Below are 15,838 nucleotides of genomic sequence, written 5' to 3' on the forward strand. Positions count from 1 at the left end.
GATAAACAACAATATCATTATATACTAGTGTGTTCACTAGGTAAGTATATGTGGTTACATATCTAAGCAATTAAAAGCTTAATTGAATGTTGCTTATCAAGTATCATACCACAACGCCCTTTGAATACTCTAAATATTTTATTTTTACATGTCAAAAACACGTCAAAATGTTTGGTCTATGAAAATAATTATAAATGTTCAAACACTGCTTTTTTACATTTAATCATCACTTTTTTACTATCATCTTAACATTACAATGTACTTACATAAAACAGATTACAGGGTGTTAACTTACAAGGAATGTTTGATTATTGATTGATATTAAATATTACTTTTGATGTAAATATATTTGATATAAACAAATGCCTGTAGTAACTAATTAAACTAAATGTGTGAAAATTATTGATGAATGTCCCTGAAATAAATAATCTTCTTGAGAAATTTTGTATGATTTTAACAATTTTTTTAAAAGGGAAATTACTCATACAGTTTTAATTTGAAAATAATTATCCCCCTTGAGCATGAAAATTTTGTATTTAAATCACAAAGAAAGATAGAAAACATGGAGAAAGTTTTTACTGGCATTGATTTGTTTATACATTTGTACAAAGATGGTATTTCAGGTGTTAAATTTTTTTAAAATAAGTAATTATAATTTTCCACCTTTTCAAAAATCAAAATTCAAATTTGATACAGTTCTGTCTCATTTGACAAAATATAACAATCCATATTCCAATAACAAAAAGCTTTGTATAGCACAATTCAAAACAATGCTTCTAAAATCATCCTAATTAATATCTATTATAACAAGAATTTCAAAAACTGTCCAACAGATATGTTGAATTTCACATAAATTTTGTAGCCTCCACACATCTCCATTCCTTTACATATCTTTTGTTCTTTTTATCTACAATAACCTCTTTGAGTACAATATCCTCTTGGAGTTCCATTCTCTCTCTCTTATATAATATTCCTTTGAGTTTATTTCTTCATTTGGGTTCATTTTTCTCAGAAGAGTATAAAGTTAGTATTTACATTACTTATCTTAAACAGAAATTTTATCATACAGACAACAATCAAAAAAAAAAATGGAAACAGTTCCATCTGAAGCCATTTTATTATCAACAAAATTAGCAAAATGCCTAAATGAGGAAGTTTGTTTGCATAAGGTCTACTACTTTTATACCATGAAAACAAGAGCTGTCTACAGAACAATGTGCTTGACTACTGGTATTTGAAGTGTGTGACACGAGTCTGGATAATGTGGAATTTTCTGAGTCAAAAAAGGGCAATAATTCTGTCAAATTCCATGTTAGAGTTATGGGCCTTGGACAGAGACCTACTATTATGCTCCTCTCAAATAAGGGTGTGAACTTCCAAACTATTCCTTTCAGTAGTTTTGAAGGTACCAACTTGCACACAAAAAACTTAACCGAACTGTGACACCGACGCCTGGGTGAGTACAACAGCTCTCCCTATTCTTTTAATAGTCTAGCTAAAATGATACTGGCATAAAATTTTACTTATAGTATCCAACCTTTACAAAATATCTTACATTTAACAATGTTGTATGTTATAATAAAATTTCTGTTTCAATAAATGAATATTAATGATATGCAAATGAAAGATGATTACAAAAATGCATACAATCAGAAAACAAATGCATTGTAAGAATAAACATAATAACTATTATCAGAAATATTGCAACCATAAGTATGTAGAAACCTTAAATTACTGTGAATCCATAAAAGGTAAGATATTTCCATTAAAATATTCATCTCTATGCGATAATTATGAATTTGAAAGATGACCTGTCTGGAACTCTTCTATTGGTCAATTTCAAATTTGCCCCGAGTATCATCCAATCAAATGTCAGGATTTGAAAATGGTTTATTGGTTCTAATTTCCAGAAACCAATTAAAAAAAAAATTCCTGAAGTTGAACAGGAAAGTCTTTGAAATTAATTACAAAATATCTTATAAACTTTAATGAATTCACAGTTTCAAGTCATTTCCCTGAAAAAAAAAGCTGTTTATTAAATGCATTTTAACATAAAAAGCAGGTAACAAGATTTCATGCTATATTGGGAAGGGGTATATTCTATAGTAAAGCTGCTGTTATTGCTGGAGTTATATATCTTGCAATGCCAACGGTTATTTTTGAACATGCTTGTTTTTGGACGAGAATATTTAAACCAACACACATTTCTTAACCAACTAACATTTCTTTTCATAAGGATTTACATAAGGATTTACAAACATGAAAAAGTTCATGTTTGTATTAAGGTTATTCCCATGTTTTCAAAATGAAATACTGAAGTCTGAAGCAGAAGATGGACAAAAATTGACACAATCTTCTACTAGAAATCATGTGATTTTTCCGTGGTTCAAACTTTTAAAACTATGAGTTATATAAAACAATAACTGAGCATAGTTATTGTAAGCCAAACGTTAACTACTGTCTCTAATTAAGTCCAACAAAAATTTGTGAAACTCTGTTAAACTTGACAATGCTATACGCTTGCTCTGTCATGCAAAGAGGGCAAAATTACCAGAAAACTGCATTCAAATACAATTAAGTTTCTCAACAGGAAAATTCGCTATAATGGAACAGAAAATTATGAACCAAAGAACTCAAAATAAGCTGCCAAAAACCACTCAATTTTTTAGTTGTTTAATAGATAATTCATGGATCTTGTTCCCTGCTTTAGTGTCCTTGTTGTATTATAAACTCTGAAAAATATAAGGCACAAAATTAAAATCTCTAATAAATCAAAATCTATGATTATAATTTATATAATAACTAAGGCACAGAAAATACTGATTACTATGCAATAATATCAAACATGTATATAAGATAAGATAAGATGTATATATACACAAAATGTAACAAAACCATTTCTAAAAAAAAAAAAGTTTCATCTATTTAATGAAGGTTTCTTGTTGTTATTTTTTCTAAAATCCAAAATCATTGTTTTTAAAATTCATATTCTCCTAATTTGCTTTTAAAATATTTATGGCAAATTCTAATATATAATATTAGAGGGACATTTCCCAATTCATAATGAAATCAATGGTGTGTAATATACAGGTAATCGGAAAATGTTTAAAAAAACATTATCCTTAAAGATATTTTATACAATTACAAAAAATATATACAATTCATTAAAATGGAAAATGAAAAAAACAAAATAAAAACAACAAATTAGAGTATAAGAGACAATATCATAAATATCTGATTACGAGGTGTGACCTACCATGTGACTAGATTATATAATTATGAAGAATGTTTACAGTATCACATGTATAACTAGTAATTCCAGAATGCATAAAAGAGAACTAATCATAAGTGAAAGATGTAAACATAAATTGGGTAAAAATTAAAAGTTTTGATACTCTATATATTTTAAAAGTGACAAACATTATGCCAAAAAACCTCTTTAAAGCCCTAAAAACCTTGGCTTACTTTTGAAGGTGTTGCCTCAAATTTACCAAAAAGTCAGCCTCGAGGGTATAAAACTTATGTTCTGAACTCTGTCTCCTCATTTTCATTAGTACGATGTACAGTCTGTGCTTGATTCTGACCAATTAACAAGCTTAGAACAGTTCTTTATTATCTTAGGCCCAAAGCTTTAAGCTTGAGGTCTTGACATGTTTTCCTCATATGACATCAAAAACAATTTGTCCTAGGTGTGCCTTTAACCTTATATAATCAAATAATATAATAACTAAACATTATTCATTTCAGGCAATGTCTTTAACAATTTAGAAAAATCTTTTGCAAAAATGATCTGTGGTTTTTACAATCTACATTCTTAAGTTACTAGATATTCAGAGATTTCAGTGAAAAGAAAATATATAGGAATTCATCTAGCAATATATTTTTCTTAGTTTTTTCTCTCTTTATATACAACTGTAAGTGTTCATGGGTTACAAGTGAACATGGAGGAATATCTAAATATAGATTATTCTAACAAGTGAACAAAAATTTATTATATGGAGAAAAGTAAGAAAAAGAGCTGAATGAATTAAAAGGAAGTTAATATTTTACATAAAAAATTGACCCCAACAATAACCTGTACATAATCTTCAGATTCAAAATTCAGATAAAAGTCATAGTTATATACAGTGAAAATCCTGTTGTCTGTTAGTGTTTGTCTCTCTGTTTGTATTTTTTTCTTTTAGTGTCTGTGCATATGTCTGTTTGTCAAACAGTAGTACATGTCTTGTGTCAATCCATTTGTCAGATTGTATTATAAGTTATAATTATATTATGTCTGATATTATATGTGTCTCCCTATATAGTTATACAGATCTTATTGCAAGAATGGTGGTTTATAAAACATATAAACAATTTCCAATTGCCAACATCAGTAACATTCCGTATGAGGAATAAAGTTATATGAGGGGCAGTTTCACTGTATAAGAAAATTATATGTAAATAGAAATAATGAGTAATGAACCTAGAATACAAAATGTAAAATCAGGATGACGTACAACATTTCTTTTTATGATAAGCCTCCTCTTCCTCCGTGACACCTGGCTGAATAACGAGATCTCTACGTAATGTCATTTTCTTCGCATTTTCCTTATGTAGGACACGTGCCATATCTGCAAACATGTCTTTAACACTAGTACCTTCTTTACATGACACTTGATATGATCCCGACAAAACGTTCCCACATTCGCGCGTAAAATTTTCAATGTCAGTTTCGTTTACCCTATCTTCGCTCTCACAGTCTGCAAAATTTCCGCACAAAAATATTTTGGCCCCTTCAGCGTTCATGACTATGTCTAAGATATATTGTGAGAGTATGGAAAATGTTTCTTTGTTGTTGATACTGTAACAAAGTAGGGCCGCGTTAGCCCCGCGGTAATAGCTCTGTCCTATAAAGCTCATACGTTCCATCCCACCTGTATCCCATAACGTCAACTGAAATTAAAAATAAAACATTTAAATTTACTCATCTGCAAATAAATTAAAGTAATAAATTAAAGTCATGAAATTAGGCCATCAATTTCATACAGTATTACATAAAATTTTACCAAACAATTACTCTTCTGTCAAAGTAATGCATTGTCATTTTGATGGGGAAAGTTAACAAAACTAATCTGTCAACTTAATTTGTTACATTTGACAGAAGGTCAGTGTTGACTATATCATTGCCCATTGAAGTACAAACACAAGAACTTTAGGATCATGGCCTCTACCAACTATGATACTTAACCCTACTCCTCCTGAATTTGTGTAATGGATTTGCCCAGTTTTGAATTTGGAATAGTCCATTCAAAGTTTAAAGGATGCGAATACTGGAATACAAAAGGTGAGGAACCAACAGTATAGAACCAGGTCAGGCTGCACAGAAGTGTAGGCTCAGGCCTGGCTGACCTTGGTAGTAAAAGGCTTATCACCTTTGGCTCCAGCAAGTTAAGTTTTCCCGTATTTCAAAAAATAAATCTCAATACTGCTAATATGCAATGACTATAATATAACAGTGATATAACTGATGATATGATACCATTATCCAACAAACACCTGACACTTTGACAAAGCCTTCACCCTTTCCACACTTAATATGTTAAATGGACTTGCCCATCTTTCAATCTGGACTAAACCATTAGCCATTTTTATGGAAAGTGCAGACGATGATTTTGTTTTGTAGTTGTCACATTCACCAGTATTTTAAGAGATACAGATTTTCAAGCAAAAACTTAACCAAAGTGTGATGATGATGCTGACTCTGGGGTGGCTACAAATAGCTCTCTCTATTCATCACAAATTTAAGCTAAATGTGAAAATATGCAAACAAAGAACAAACTGTATTGACATCAAATAAACTAGAAGAAAACCTTCCTGAAAACTACAAGGAATGAACTGACTTTAGCCTTTCACGGTGTTGATAATAAGCCAGATACTAGCATTACAATACTAACAAATTAAATAAAAATATACCAAGTAAAATGGGTGTAAAACTGTCCATGAATGATATGTTTATTATAGCAAGTGATAATCAGTCTGGTGCTATAATTCTCCAGTGTTACCTATGAAAACTGACATATCTATATACCTTACAGATGTGCAAGCTAATTACTTACAGGATCTCGAGACAGAGAGTATCATTATAGTTAAATAGTCGGCATAACTGTCATACTGAATCAGGCTGTAAGTTTGCAGAGTTTTGTATCCCGGTGACTAACGGGAGCATTGTTTTTCATTATTGGATTAATCTTTAACCCTCCCTACATCCATCTGTGGATTTACCCCATCCATCTACATTACTAATACATCCCTCTCTACATTAGGGAAATCATCTTTGTCCATCTTTTAGTATGGTTTTACTAACAATTGTCATTTATGAGATGTTGATATAAAACTTTAACACCCAAAAGAAAAGGCAGAAATACAATATGCCTAAACCGTTACCCAATGGATAACTCTATTAGTAGTTTTGCAGTTGTATAAACATGAGTTTACAGCCTTATAGTAGTCTATAATAGAAGATAGTCATCATATACATGTAGTCAGATGCCATTTGACTTCCAATAATATATTCAACCAAACATAAAACATTTCTAAAATTTAAATGATGATTAAAACTTATTACTTATGTAGAATCAGACTAGCTTACAAAGTTTCATAATTTGGAAGGAAACTCTGTAGACCTATATTCCTACATGCAACAAGCAAATTCGTTGAATTTATATCCCCCGCCCAGTACTGGTTATTACTAACACAACAACTGAAGACATAAGGCTTTATTTATATATTTATCATGGCATAAACAGTAATATTCTTTGAACTTGATAAATATTCAGGGCAATAACAGAGCCATAACTCTGTGTTAAATAGTAATATCTGGAAATGCCAATGAGATGTATGCATACTGCATAACTAATCAAGGGCCATAACTCTGAGTTATAAGTGTCTGACTGGAACAAGGCGTATATATGCACATCTCCTCTTCGTATCCCATAAAGTTTCATTGAATTCCAGCCAGTAGTTACAGAAAAGTAGCACGGAAACGATTAATGCTCTGGTTGTATACTGCATAAGTTATTAAGGGCCATAACTCTAAGTTAAAATGTCTAACCCCAACAAGGCAATGATAAGCCCATCTCCTCTTGATATTGATGATTCCCATAAAGTTTCGTTGAATTCCAGCCAGTAGTTGCAGAGAACTAGTCCGGAAACGAAATTCGGACGTACAGACGGACGGAAGGATGGACGGAAGGACGGAAGTTCTCACAGGACAGTAATTATGTGGCTACTCTATTATTCTCTCTATTGTTCTTTTTAGTCACACAAAAGAAAATAGCCACATAAAAGCATTACGGAAAGAATGACATCAAAGAGAAAGAACAGTTACCTATTGTCCCTCTAGCCACATAATTACTCTCCTGTGAGTGCGGACGGACGGACGGACGGACAACGCCAAAACTATATCCCCCTCCCGATTCCATTGGCGGGGGATAATAATCAACAACAACAATAAATATGTGAGACAAATACATTATAGAAATATAAACTGCTTCATACGTGTCTCAAAAATGCATTCAAATGAGGTATTGTCTTACAAAAATCAAAGAACTTAAAACTAATGATGGAAGGTAATTTTAAAATTTTGAAATAATATTCACAGATTTTCTTATTTTGCATTTTAAAGGGGGGAAATAATTTGAATGAACTCACTCATTCAATATAAATCTTCCTGAATCTGGGTAACTGTGTTCTGCTACTCTACTGTACTGATTGGTATGGTGGCTGATTTCTGCCATTTCGTGTCTTCGCCCCTCAAAAGTCAAGACACAATAATTGGCTAATTCAACTAGTTTTTGTCTTTCCCATTGGGAGGTGAACTCAGACACGACAACACGACAAATATAGGGCACCATTACAAAGACCCACCAACACGATAATTCTGCAGACTTCAAGTTATTAAAATATTGTTATTTCGCTGTTTTCAGGTCGGCACCCTCAAAAGCTGAAGGTGAAGTAACAATAAGTGAGCATATTATAGTGCCTTAGACTCTTGAGGGGCAAAGACACGAAAACATGAAATGGCAAAATTCAGCCACCATAGATTAGTGCAGTGCACTGCTGTGGACAGATTATATTCTCCATAGACAAAAAAGGTCTGTACATGATGCTTGAAACAATTGCATGGAGTTTTGAGTATTGTAATATTTTCCCATAAAACTCTCATAAATTTGTTACATAGAATTATTATGAATTGATAACTGTAACTATATAACTATAGTTATTAATTCTGATTAAATTGCATAAACTGAATATGCATCGAATTTGTAGTTCAGCCTATGCACTTATTGGAAACAACAGAATATAAAAGGCAACACGACCTTCCCAATAAGAAGCATTTTGACATTAATGAACAATTTTCTCATTCAGAATAGAATGATGGTAATTACATTAGTGAAAGGCATTTATTCAGAACAGTACTTTCATTAAACTTGTGAAAATTTTTTAATTCATTCTTCCTCCTTTTAAAATTCAATTTACATTCTATTAGTTTTTTTCTTGACAAAGAAATGACAGGAACCATTTAAAACCCCAGCAATTTGCTACCTGGTGTTAACAAAATGGAAACCCATCAAGAACAGACCATCTTTAAATTAGCTTAAACATCACTCAGTATAATCCTAGAAAATATGATACATTCAGGTTTTCAGTTTCATACAGACTGTAAAATCATAATTATTCAAAAGGAAATTATTATTTTCATATATTTTATAAAAGGCCTAATATAAAACAGTGTTTGCTTAATTGTTGCTTCCAGCCAACCTACCAAAATACGGTCAATCAAAAAATTTCTGGCATATATTTTTTTCAGTTTTTGCGTGTAAGATTACTGGAAACAAATTATGGCAAGTACTTTGTATGCATATGTTTCTGCAAAAGAAAAGAAAAATGAACAAACCAAAATGCAGCCAACAAAGAATTCAATCCCAACCATCGACCTTTTTGTCAATCCAATAAAAAGGGGCCATCAATTATGGTATGACCATAATCCATGCTATTGAAATAATGAATTCTTGTTAATTTATAACTGCTGTATATGTATATGCAAAAGTGATTTTGGGATGCTTCCCTGACCCATACTGATCATTTGGTCAGCGAGAATGAATGGGGTCACCCTTATTATTGGGGCCCAAAAAAACAAACCCACTTATCAAAACAATTGTATAAGGGTGGCTCAACATAATGAACATAGTTTACATGTATTTCGGTCTTAACTGTGACTACATGAATTCTCTACACAGTATCAATTTAATTTATCAACCCCCATTAAGAAATGTGGCAATTTTGTTTTCTATAACAAAATCACAAAATTTAATGCCCTCAAAATCACGAGACTGTACAGTAATCATTTATATTTGATTCTAAATCACTACATATACATAATTTCTACCCTGTCAGATATCAATCTTTTTTTCTGTCAGATTCACTTGATCCAGGGCAATCTGAAGTGATTTACTGATAAGCTCAGCCTAAAATCCTCCAGCATTTCTTCAGGTGTGAAAGATGATGAGCAAACCCTATTCCAGAAAGTGTTTATTAATTTGCCGATCACCATCTCATCTTTCCTTTTTGTGAATGTGGGTGGATTGTGGTGTATTGTGGTATATTTCATTAATTTGTTCATTTCATCTTACCCATAAATATCAAATTTGCAATAACCAAATTGTTTAGGGATGGGGAGACTTTTATGTTGCACTTATAGAGATGTTTTACTAATGTGTTATTTGGTTTATTGCAAATGTTTGAAAACTAGGGAAAAGTTAAATCAATGTATAGACATACGAGGCACATCAATCCTCAGTCAATAATTTAATCAAAATATATCATTCAATCTCAAGATATGTAACAAACCTACCTTTCTCTAATCAAATTGTCTTGCTTGGAAGAAATAACTATCTTACTTTAAGGGATTCAATGAAATATTTTTAACTGATATAGTCTGCAACTATCAGTGCTAAAGGTCAGTGTTAAGAAATATTGAAAACTAAACAGATAAATATTTCCCCCCAAAAAAGAGGCCGAATGTCAAAGGGCAGATAGCTTTTCTTTGTTGTTTTGACAGGCAGGTAGTTGGCATTATTTACAGTATTTCTGTTACACAATGATGGTCAGATTAGAGATAAGTCATAGAAGATGGACAGATAAGATATTCAAAGTATAATTTGTAAACAAAGAAGAAACTAGTTGACCTCTTAAAAGAAAGCTGTGTGAAATTTCCTTCCATAATTTCTAATTTCACACAATAAGATCTGTGAAAATATATCATCACACTATGTGTTCAATTCAAATCAATTTATTCATTCAGCATTTGAACAAGTACATTAAAGCTACATGCCTCCGGATGATCAAAAAATATTTTCACTAAAATCAAACTTCAGATAAAAAGGTACAAAGATTTTAGGAAAAGTAAAAGATTTTAGTAATAATATGCATGTTTTGTGTGATTGATGACTAATTTTTCAGTATTTATAACTTTATTTCTACTGCGTTATAGACTATCGCAGTAAGGGCTATATTTTTGCATAATTTGACCTTTTTTGGTAATTTACGAGGGTTGCAAGTGCCACTGCTATAACATGATGACGGCAGATACAATACATTGTATTATAATGCATGAAAATTTTGAGTTTCCTTATAATTATCTCCCCCTTGCTTAAAAGTCATTTCACGGCGTCTCAACGCCGTGATATTGTGATGGGTAGTTTTCGGTAGCATGGGCAAAAGTCACGTGACAAAATTCCTTTCGATTTCTACAGCCGACATTTTATTGGTTTTTTTTACGCAATCATTGTACAGCCCATTTCCGTGAAAAGTTACATAGAAATATTTTCCTTTCAAATCATATACATTACAGTATTTTTATCAACACGCGAAATATCAGCGTGATATATTTACACAATTTCGCAAATCCTTTCGACACACTTGAGAAGTTTGAATACTAAAACCCGGATTTCGAATATCGTTGTGGTCTACATTGATGCCGTACATGTATCCATTCGTTCATTCATTTATATATTTTCAAAATTTTCCTACAAGAAGAAAGTTCACCTGCCAATTAGTATAAGGATAGGTAATGGACTGTTATAAACGATTATCCTATTAATTTTATATATTACGTTTATCTGTTGCACAGAATGGTTGTTTTTACAAGGTGTACCAGTATCCGGATGTTGAAAGCTATCCGATTTTCTGCAAAAACTGCTGTAACATGGCCATCTATTTTTTTATGAATACTTTACCATGAATTTGCATGGCTTAATAAAACTGAGCCTGCAACATTTCTTAATTTTGATGTTTGGGGTGTTCTTTTGGGTTTCAGGTTTTCTCTATTTTAAGGGGAAGTAACTCATGTTTACTAAATTATCTGTTCTTTTCTGTCTATCTTAGGTTGAAGTTAGGTATTACTTACTATTTTTGTTTCATAAATTTACCAGTTGTAAGGTATTAATCAAAAGCATAGAGGCCATGATGAGTGAATATTGATATATATTTTTTTACTGGCTTTATATATACCTTAGACCAGATTAAATACTTACAGTTATGATGGATGAGACTTGCATTTAAATTTCTAAATGATAATACATGATCAGTCTACAGGTTAAAGATGTTTATACCCAGTGTTAGCTGGCTAATAATAGTATCTATAACAGAGTTTATATATTATAGTTTTCTTTCTACTAGATTTTGAATTCCATCCATTAGTACCAATGTTAATGTTAGGATTTCATATTTATTTAATAGAAACTGGGAATTATTAATGTTATGTGCATACATGTATATCTTAGTATATTGATATGATGAGATTTATAATATTTCTGAATTTAAAGAGTTACAGTTATGTCATTATTATTAAAGGGATGAGACTTTCATTTAAAGTTATAAATGATAATACATGCATTGATTGAAAATGTCCTGAATCTTGGATCCAGCAATATAATTGATAAAGTCTCAAAACAAATCATATTCTGAATAGTTACATTCTATTGTTTTTCTAACATGTGCATAGGTTGAAACGGACAGCTTCTGCCTTATCTATTTGTAATGGCGGGACACCGGTCTCAATCTCCAGGTCTCCTGAGTCAACCCGACAACATACTTTTCATAGAGTAGATTGTTACTTGCCCTTGAATAAATTTGTACACTAAATTTATAGTGGGTGATTTAATGTGCCACATGAAAACCAACAAAGTACAAAAAGTAACCAGGCGCCAGATGAAAACATGAAAATACAATCTACCACGAAGTGGTTCGTTGGTTGCATAATTTTCATGTTTTCGCCCGGTGCCCTCAATGATGCAAAATACAAATCAGTCTTCATAAAATTTCTTATCATAGAAAAAAGGTTAGTTTTTTATCTGTACAAAAAATAGATATTGTACATGAATTAGCACAGTTATGTTCACTTTTAAATTGACCTGTTATAAATAATGGCACAACCAATAACTGTCTAAGCCCTTTTTAGTAAAAATAATTATACAATGGTATATAAATTGTTATCTTAATTAAGACTATATGAGTATGTAAGGGTTTTTTTTTTCTTATTTATTAATTAAGAATTATTTATCTGTTAATTTGAAAATCTAAATATCTGTCATGGTTTAGAACTGTTCACTATTTAGGGGAGAAAATGTGTAAGTGGCCAGATAGCTCAGTACATTATTCTGTGGGTCACAGGTTTGAGTTATGGTGAAGCTGAAAGTTTTTATCATCCTGTGACTGCATATAACCATGAGTTTAATTCACTATGCTCTGTTAACATCAGAAATTCAAGGACATTAATCAATATAGTGGAGAAATATGTTGTGGTTTAGTACTGTTTCATTATTTAAGAGAAAATGTGCAGCCGGCCAGATAGCTCAGTTGGTCTTCTGAAAGTCATGGGTTCGAGTCATGGTCAGGCAGTTTCAGTCAGGGTTTAGAAGTGGGTTTGCGACTGGCACATGTTTTATTCATTTAATAAAGTGCATTTAATTTGAAATGGACAAAGGCAGTATTGCATGATACTGTTAGATCTACAAAAGCATTTGATACAGTTGATTACACTATACTGCACATGAAGAAGTTCTTTTTCTTCTTCTTAATGGAACTTCAAGCATCTGCCATATGTAATGACATTCCTACATGGTTCAAGTTTTATCTCTGATAGCAGCTGGTTGATGTGGCTGGTACTCCTTCTACTTCTGCTCTGAGTACCTATGGTGTCCCCCTGATGTTCATTTTAGGTCCTCTTTTATGTCTAAAATATGTCAATGACATGTCTGCAACCCTAAGCAATACTAAGCTTTATTATATGCACAGGTACAAGTATCAGACCTGGGAAGAAAAAAATATGATAAGATTTTCTTCCCAGGTTCGATACTCGTGCATGTGATTATATGATGATGACTCAGGTATCCTTGTATCTGGTAAAATAAATCTTAAGATTGGTTAATTGACTATAAATTGTCTTTGCATCTTGGCAAGACAGTGTCTATTCTTTTTGGTTTAAGTTTCAACTTAAACTGGGCCTAGCCTCCAGGTCACATGAAATGGTACAGCTATAAAGTACACATCTTTTGTTAAGTATTTAGGTCAAATTCTTTTGGCGTCGCCCTTTGATGCTTTGCATCAATGCTTTTCTTGTTGTCTTTTTTGAATAATTTCATTTTCTTGCGCAATAAAACATTTTTCCCTAAAATGAGACTTGGTTTTCCATATGCGTTTCACAGTAAGCATTTACCATACCAGGTTGTACAATAACTTAATTTGGTCCGTAAATCAGTCTTTTACACAAAGTCTTCTGAACTTCATTCAGAATTCATGTCTCATTATTGTGAGCAAAATTCTGAGTTTCCTTTAGCTATAAGCTGGAAAATGTTTAATTATCCCCCGCCGAAAAGGCGGTTGGGGATATAAAATTAGTCTCCGTCCGTCCGCCTGTCCTTCCTTCAGTCTGTCCTTCCGTCCTCATTTTAGTCTGGACCATATCTTAAAAAGTATTTGAGGTATCAACTTGAAACTTCATAGGTGGATAAATCATATTTAGGAGAAGTGCAGTGCTTAACAATGATGATTCTACCCTACATAATTTTTCAGTTATTGCCCTTTGTTATTTTTCAAACTCAATTTTTGTCCAGAGCATAACTCAAAAAGCCTTTAAGATGGATAGATCTCAATCAGGAGGTGTGCAGTGCAAAAAAGTGATAACTCTACCCCTTCATAGTTTTTGAGTAATTGCCCTTTGTAATTTTGCATACTTTATTTTCCACCTGAGTGGAGCATAACTAAAAAAAATCTTGGAGATGTCAACATGAACTTCATCGGTGGATTGATCTTATTGAGGAGGAATGTTGTGCGAAAGAATGATAACTGTACTGATTATAATTTTTTATTTATTGACATTTGTTATTTTTCATACTTTTTGTCCAGAGCATATCTCAAAAAGTGTTAGAGGTAGATGTTACTCAGGAGGTGATAACTCTACCCTTCATACATGTATTTTTTGAGTTATTGCCCTTTGCTATTTTTCATACTAAATTTTTCACCTGAGTGGAGCATATTTCAAAAAGTGTTAGAGGTAACACCTTGAAACTTCATAGGTGGATAGACCTCATTGAGGAGAAGTGCTGCACACAAGAGTGATAACCGAGCATGCATTATTTTTCAGTTATTGCCCTTTGTTATTTTTCATACTAAATTTTTGTCCAGAGTATAACTACAAAAGCCTTTGAGATATCAACATGAAACTTCATATATAGATAGATCTCACTCAGGAGGTGTTCAGTGCATAAGGATGATAACTTTACCCTTCATAATTTTTGAGTTATTGCCCTTTTTTATTTTTCATACTAAATTTTTCACCTGAGTGGAGCATATCTCTAAACAAGGGTGCCATAGTCACAAAATACGCCCGTTTACGAAAGCTTTAGATGGAGATGGGGGCATTATGGATAAGTGTTATCTAGCAAGCAAGTTTTTATCCTTGGCACTGTGTTGTTAAATGAACCTTAAAACAAATCAGTAGGGAAGATAAAAAGTACATGTAATTGTAATTTAATAACTAAAAAATTCTGATTTAAGATTTTATTCTAGGGAAATACATTTCATTACAATTCTTAATCTTTGAATGAGCTGAACTGATATTTACTTGAAAATTAAAATATAACTAAATTTCTATGGGAAAGTATTTACATTTGATAAGGTAAGTACTGTATGATCTTTATGAACAAATACCTAGTCTACAGAACACCATAGTTATCACAGTTAAGAATCTTGACCAATGAATGAAACATGTGTAAATAAATGTTACATTCTTTAGAACATACTCAAGTCCAAGAAAGAGGATTATTTTATGCCCTTTGATTAAATTCTATTTTTAGAATTGAAAGTGAAAGTAGATCAAGGGGAGTAATTGTGTAAGTCATTTATGAACAAAGTAATAACTTTGTTGTCGCCCTTTGATTAAATTCTATTTACAAAATCTGGATATTTCATCATCTTTAGTGACCTTGACCTTGTATATATTGACCTAAATTATATGTATCACAGCCATAGTCTTGATAATGACCATTTGTGTTACAATCCCTCAATAAATGATGACTAAATGGTCCATATACACATCTTCATATTTTTATCTGAACTTTGACCTCTATGTGTGACCTTGACCTTGGCCGCAAGGACCTGAATCTTACACGCGACACTCCGCCTCACAATGGTGAACATTTGTGCCAAGTAATATTGAAATCCCTCTATACATGTGGAAGTTTTGCTCCGGACAAGCATTTTTCAATGACCTCTAAGTGTGACCTTGACCTTTGACCTA

General features: G+C 32.0%; 1 protein-coding gene across 4 annotated transcripts in view; it reads right to left on the minus strand.

Annotated features, from left to right (window-relative positions):
- Window positions 1-696: 696 nt before the first annotated feature.
- The window catches only part of LOC132740077 (ras-related protein Rab-13-like), a 35,278-nt gene continuing 20,136 nt past the window's right edge, over window positions 697-15,838 (minus strand). For 2 of the 4 annotated variants that reach the window (XM_060727937.1, XM_060727940.1), the window contains exon 3: window positions 3,916-4,932. In XM_060727937.1, the coding sequence (XP_060583920.1) occupies window positions 4,483-4,932 (450 nt within the window). In that variant the 3' untranslated portion in view covers window positions 3,916-4,482. Of the gene's footprint in view, window positions 2,733-3,915; window positions 4,933-15,838 lie in introns of those variants that run through there. The other 2 variants (XM_060727938.1, XM_060727939.1) reach the window with 2 other exon arrangements.

This window comes from Ruditapes philippinarum, unplaced genomic scaffold, assembly GCF_026571515.1.
Source record: "Ruditapes philippinarum isolate M1 unplaced genomic scaffold, ASM2657151v2 ctg3017_1_1_1_1, whole genome shotgun sequence".
Classification (NCBI taxonomy): Eukaryota; Metazoa; Mollusca; class Bivalvia; order Venerida; family Veneridae; genus Ruditapes; species Ruditapes philippinarum.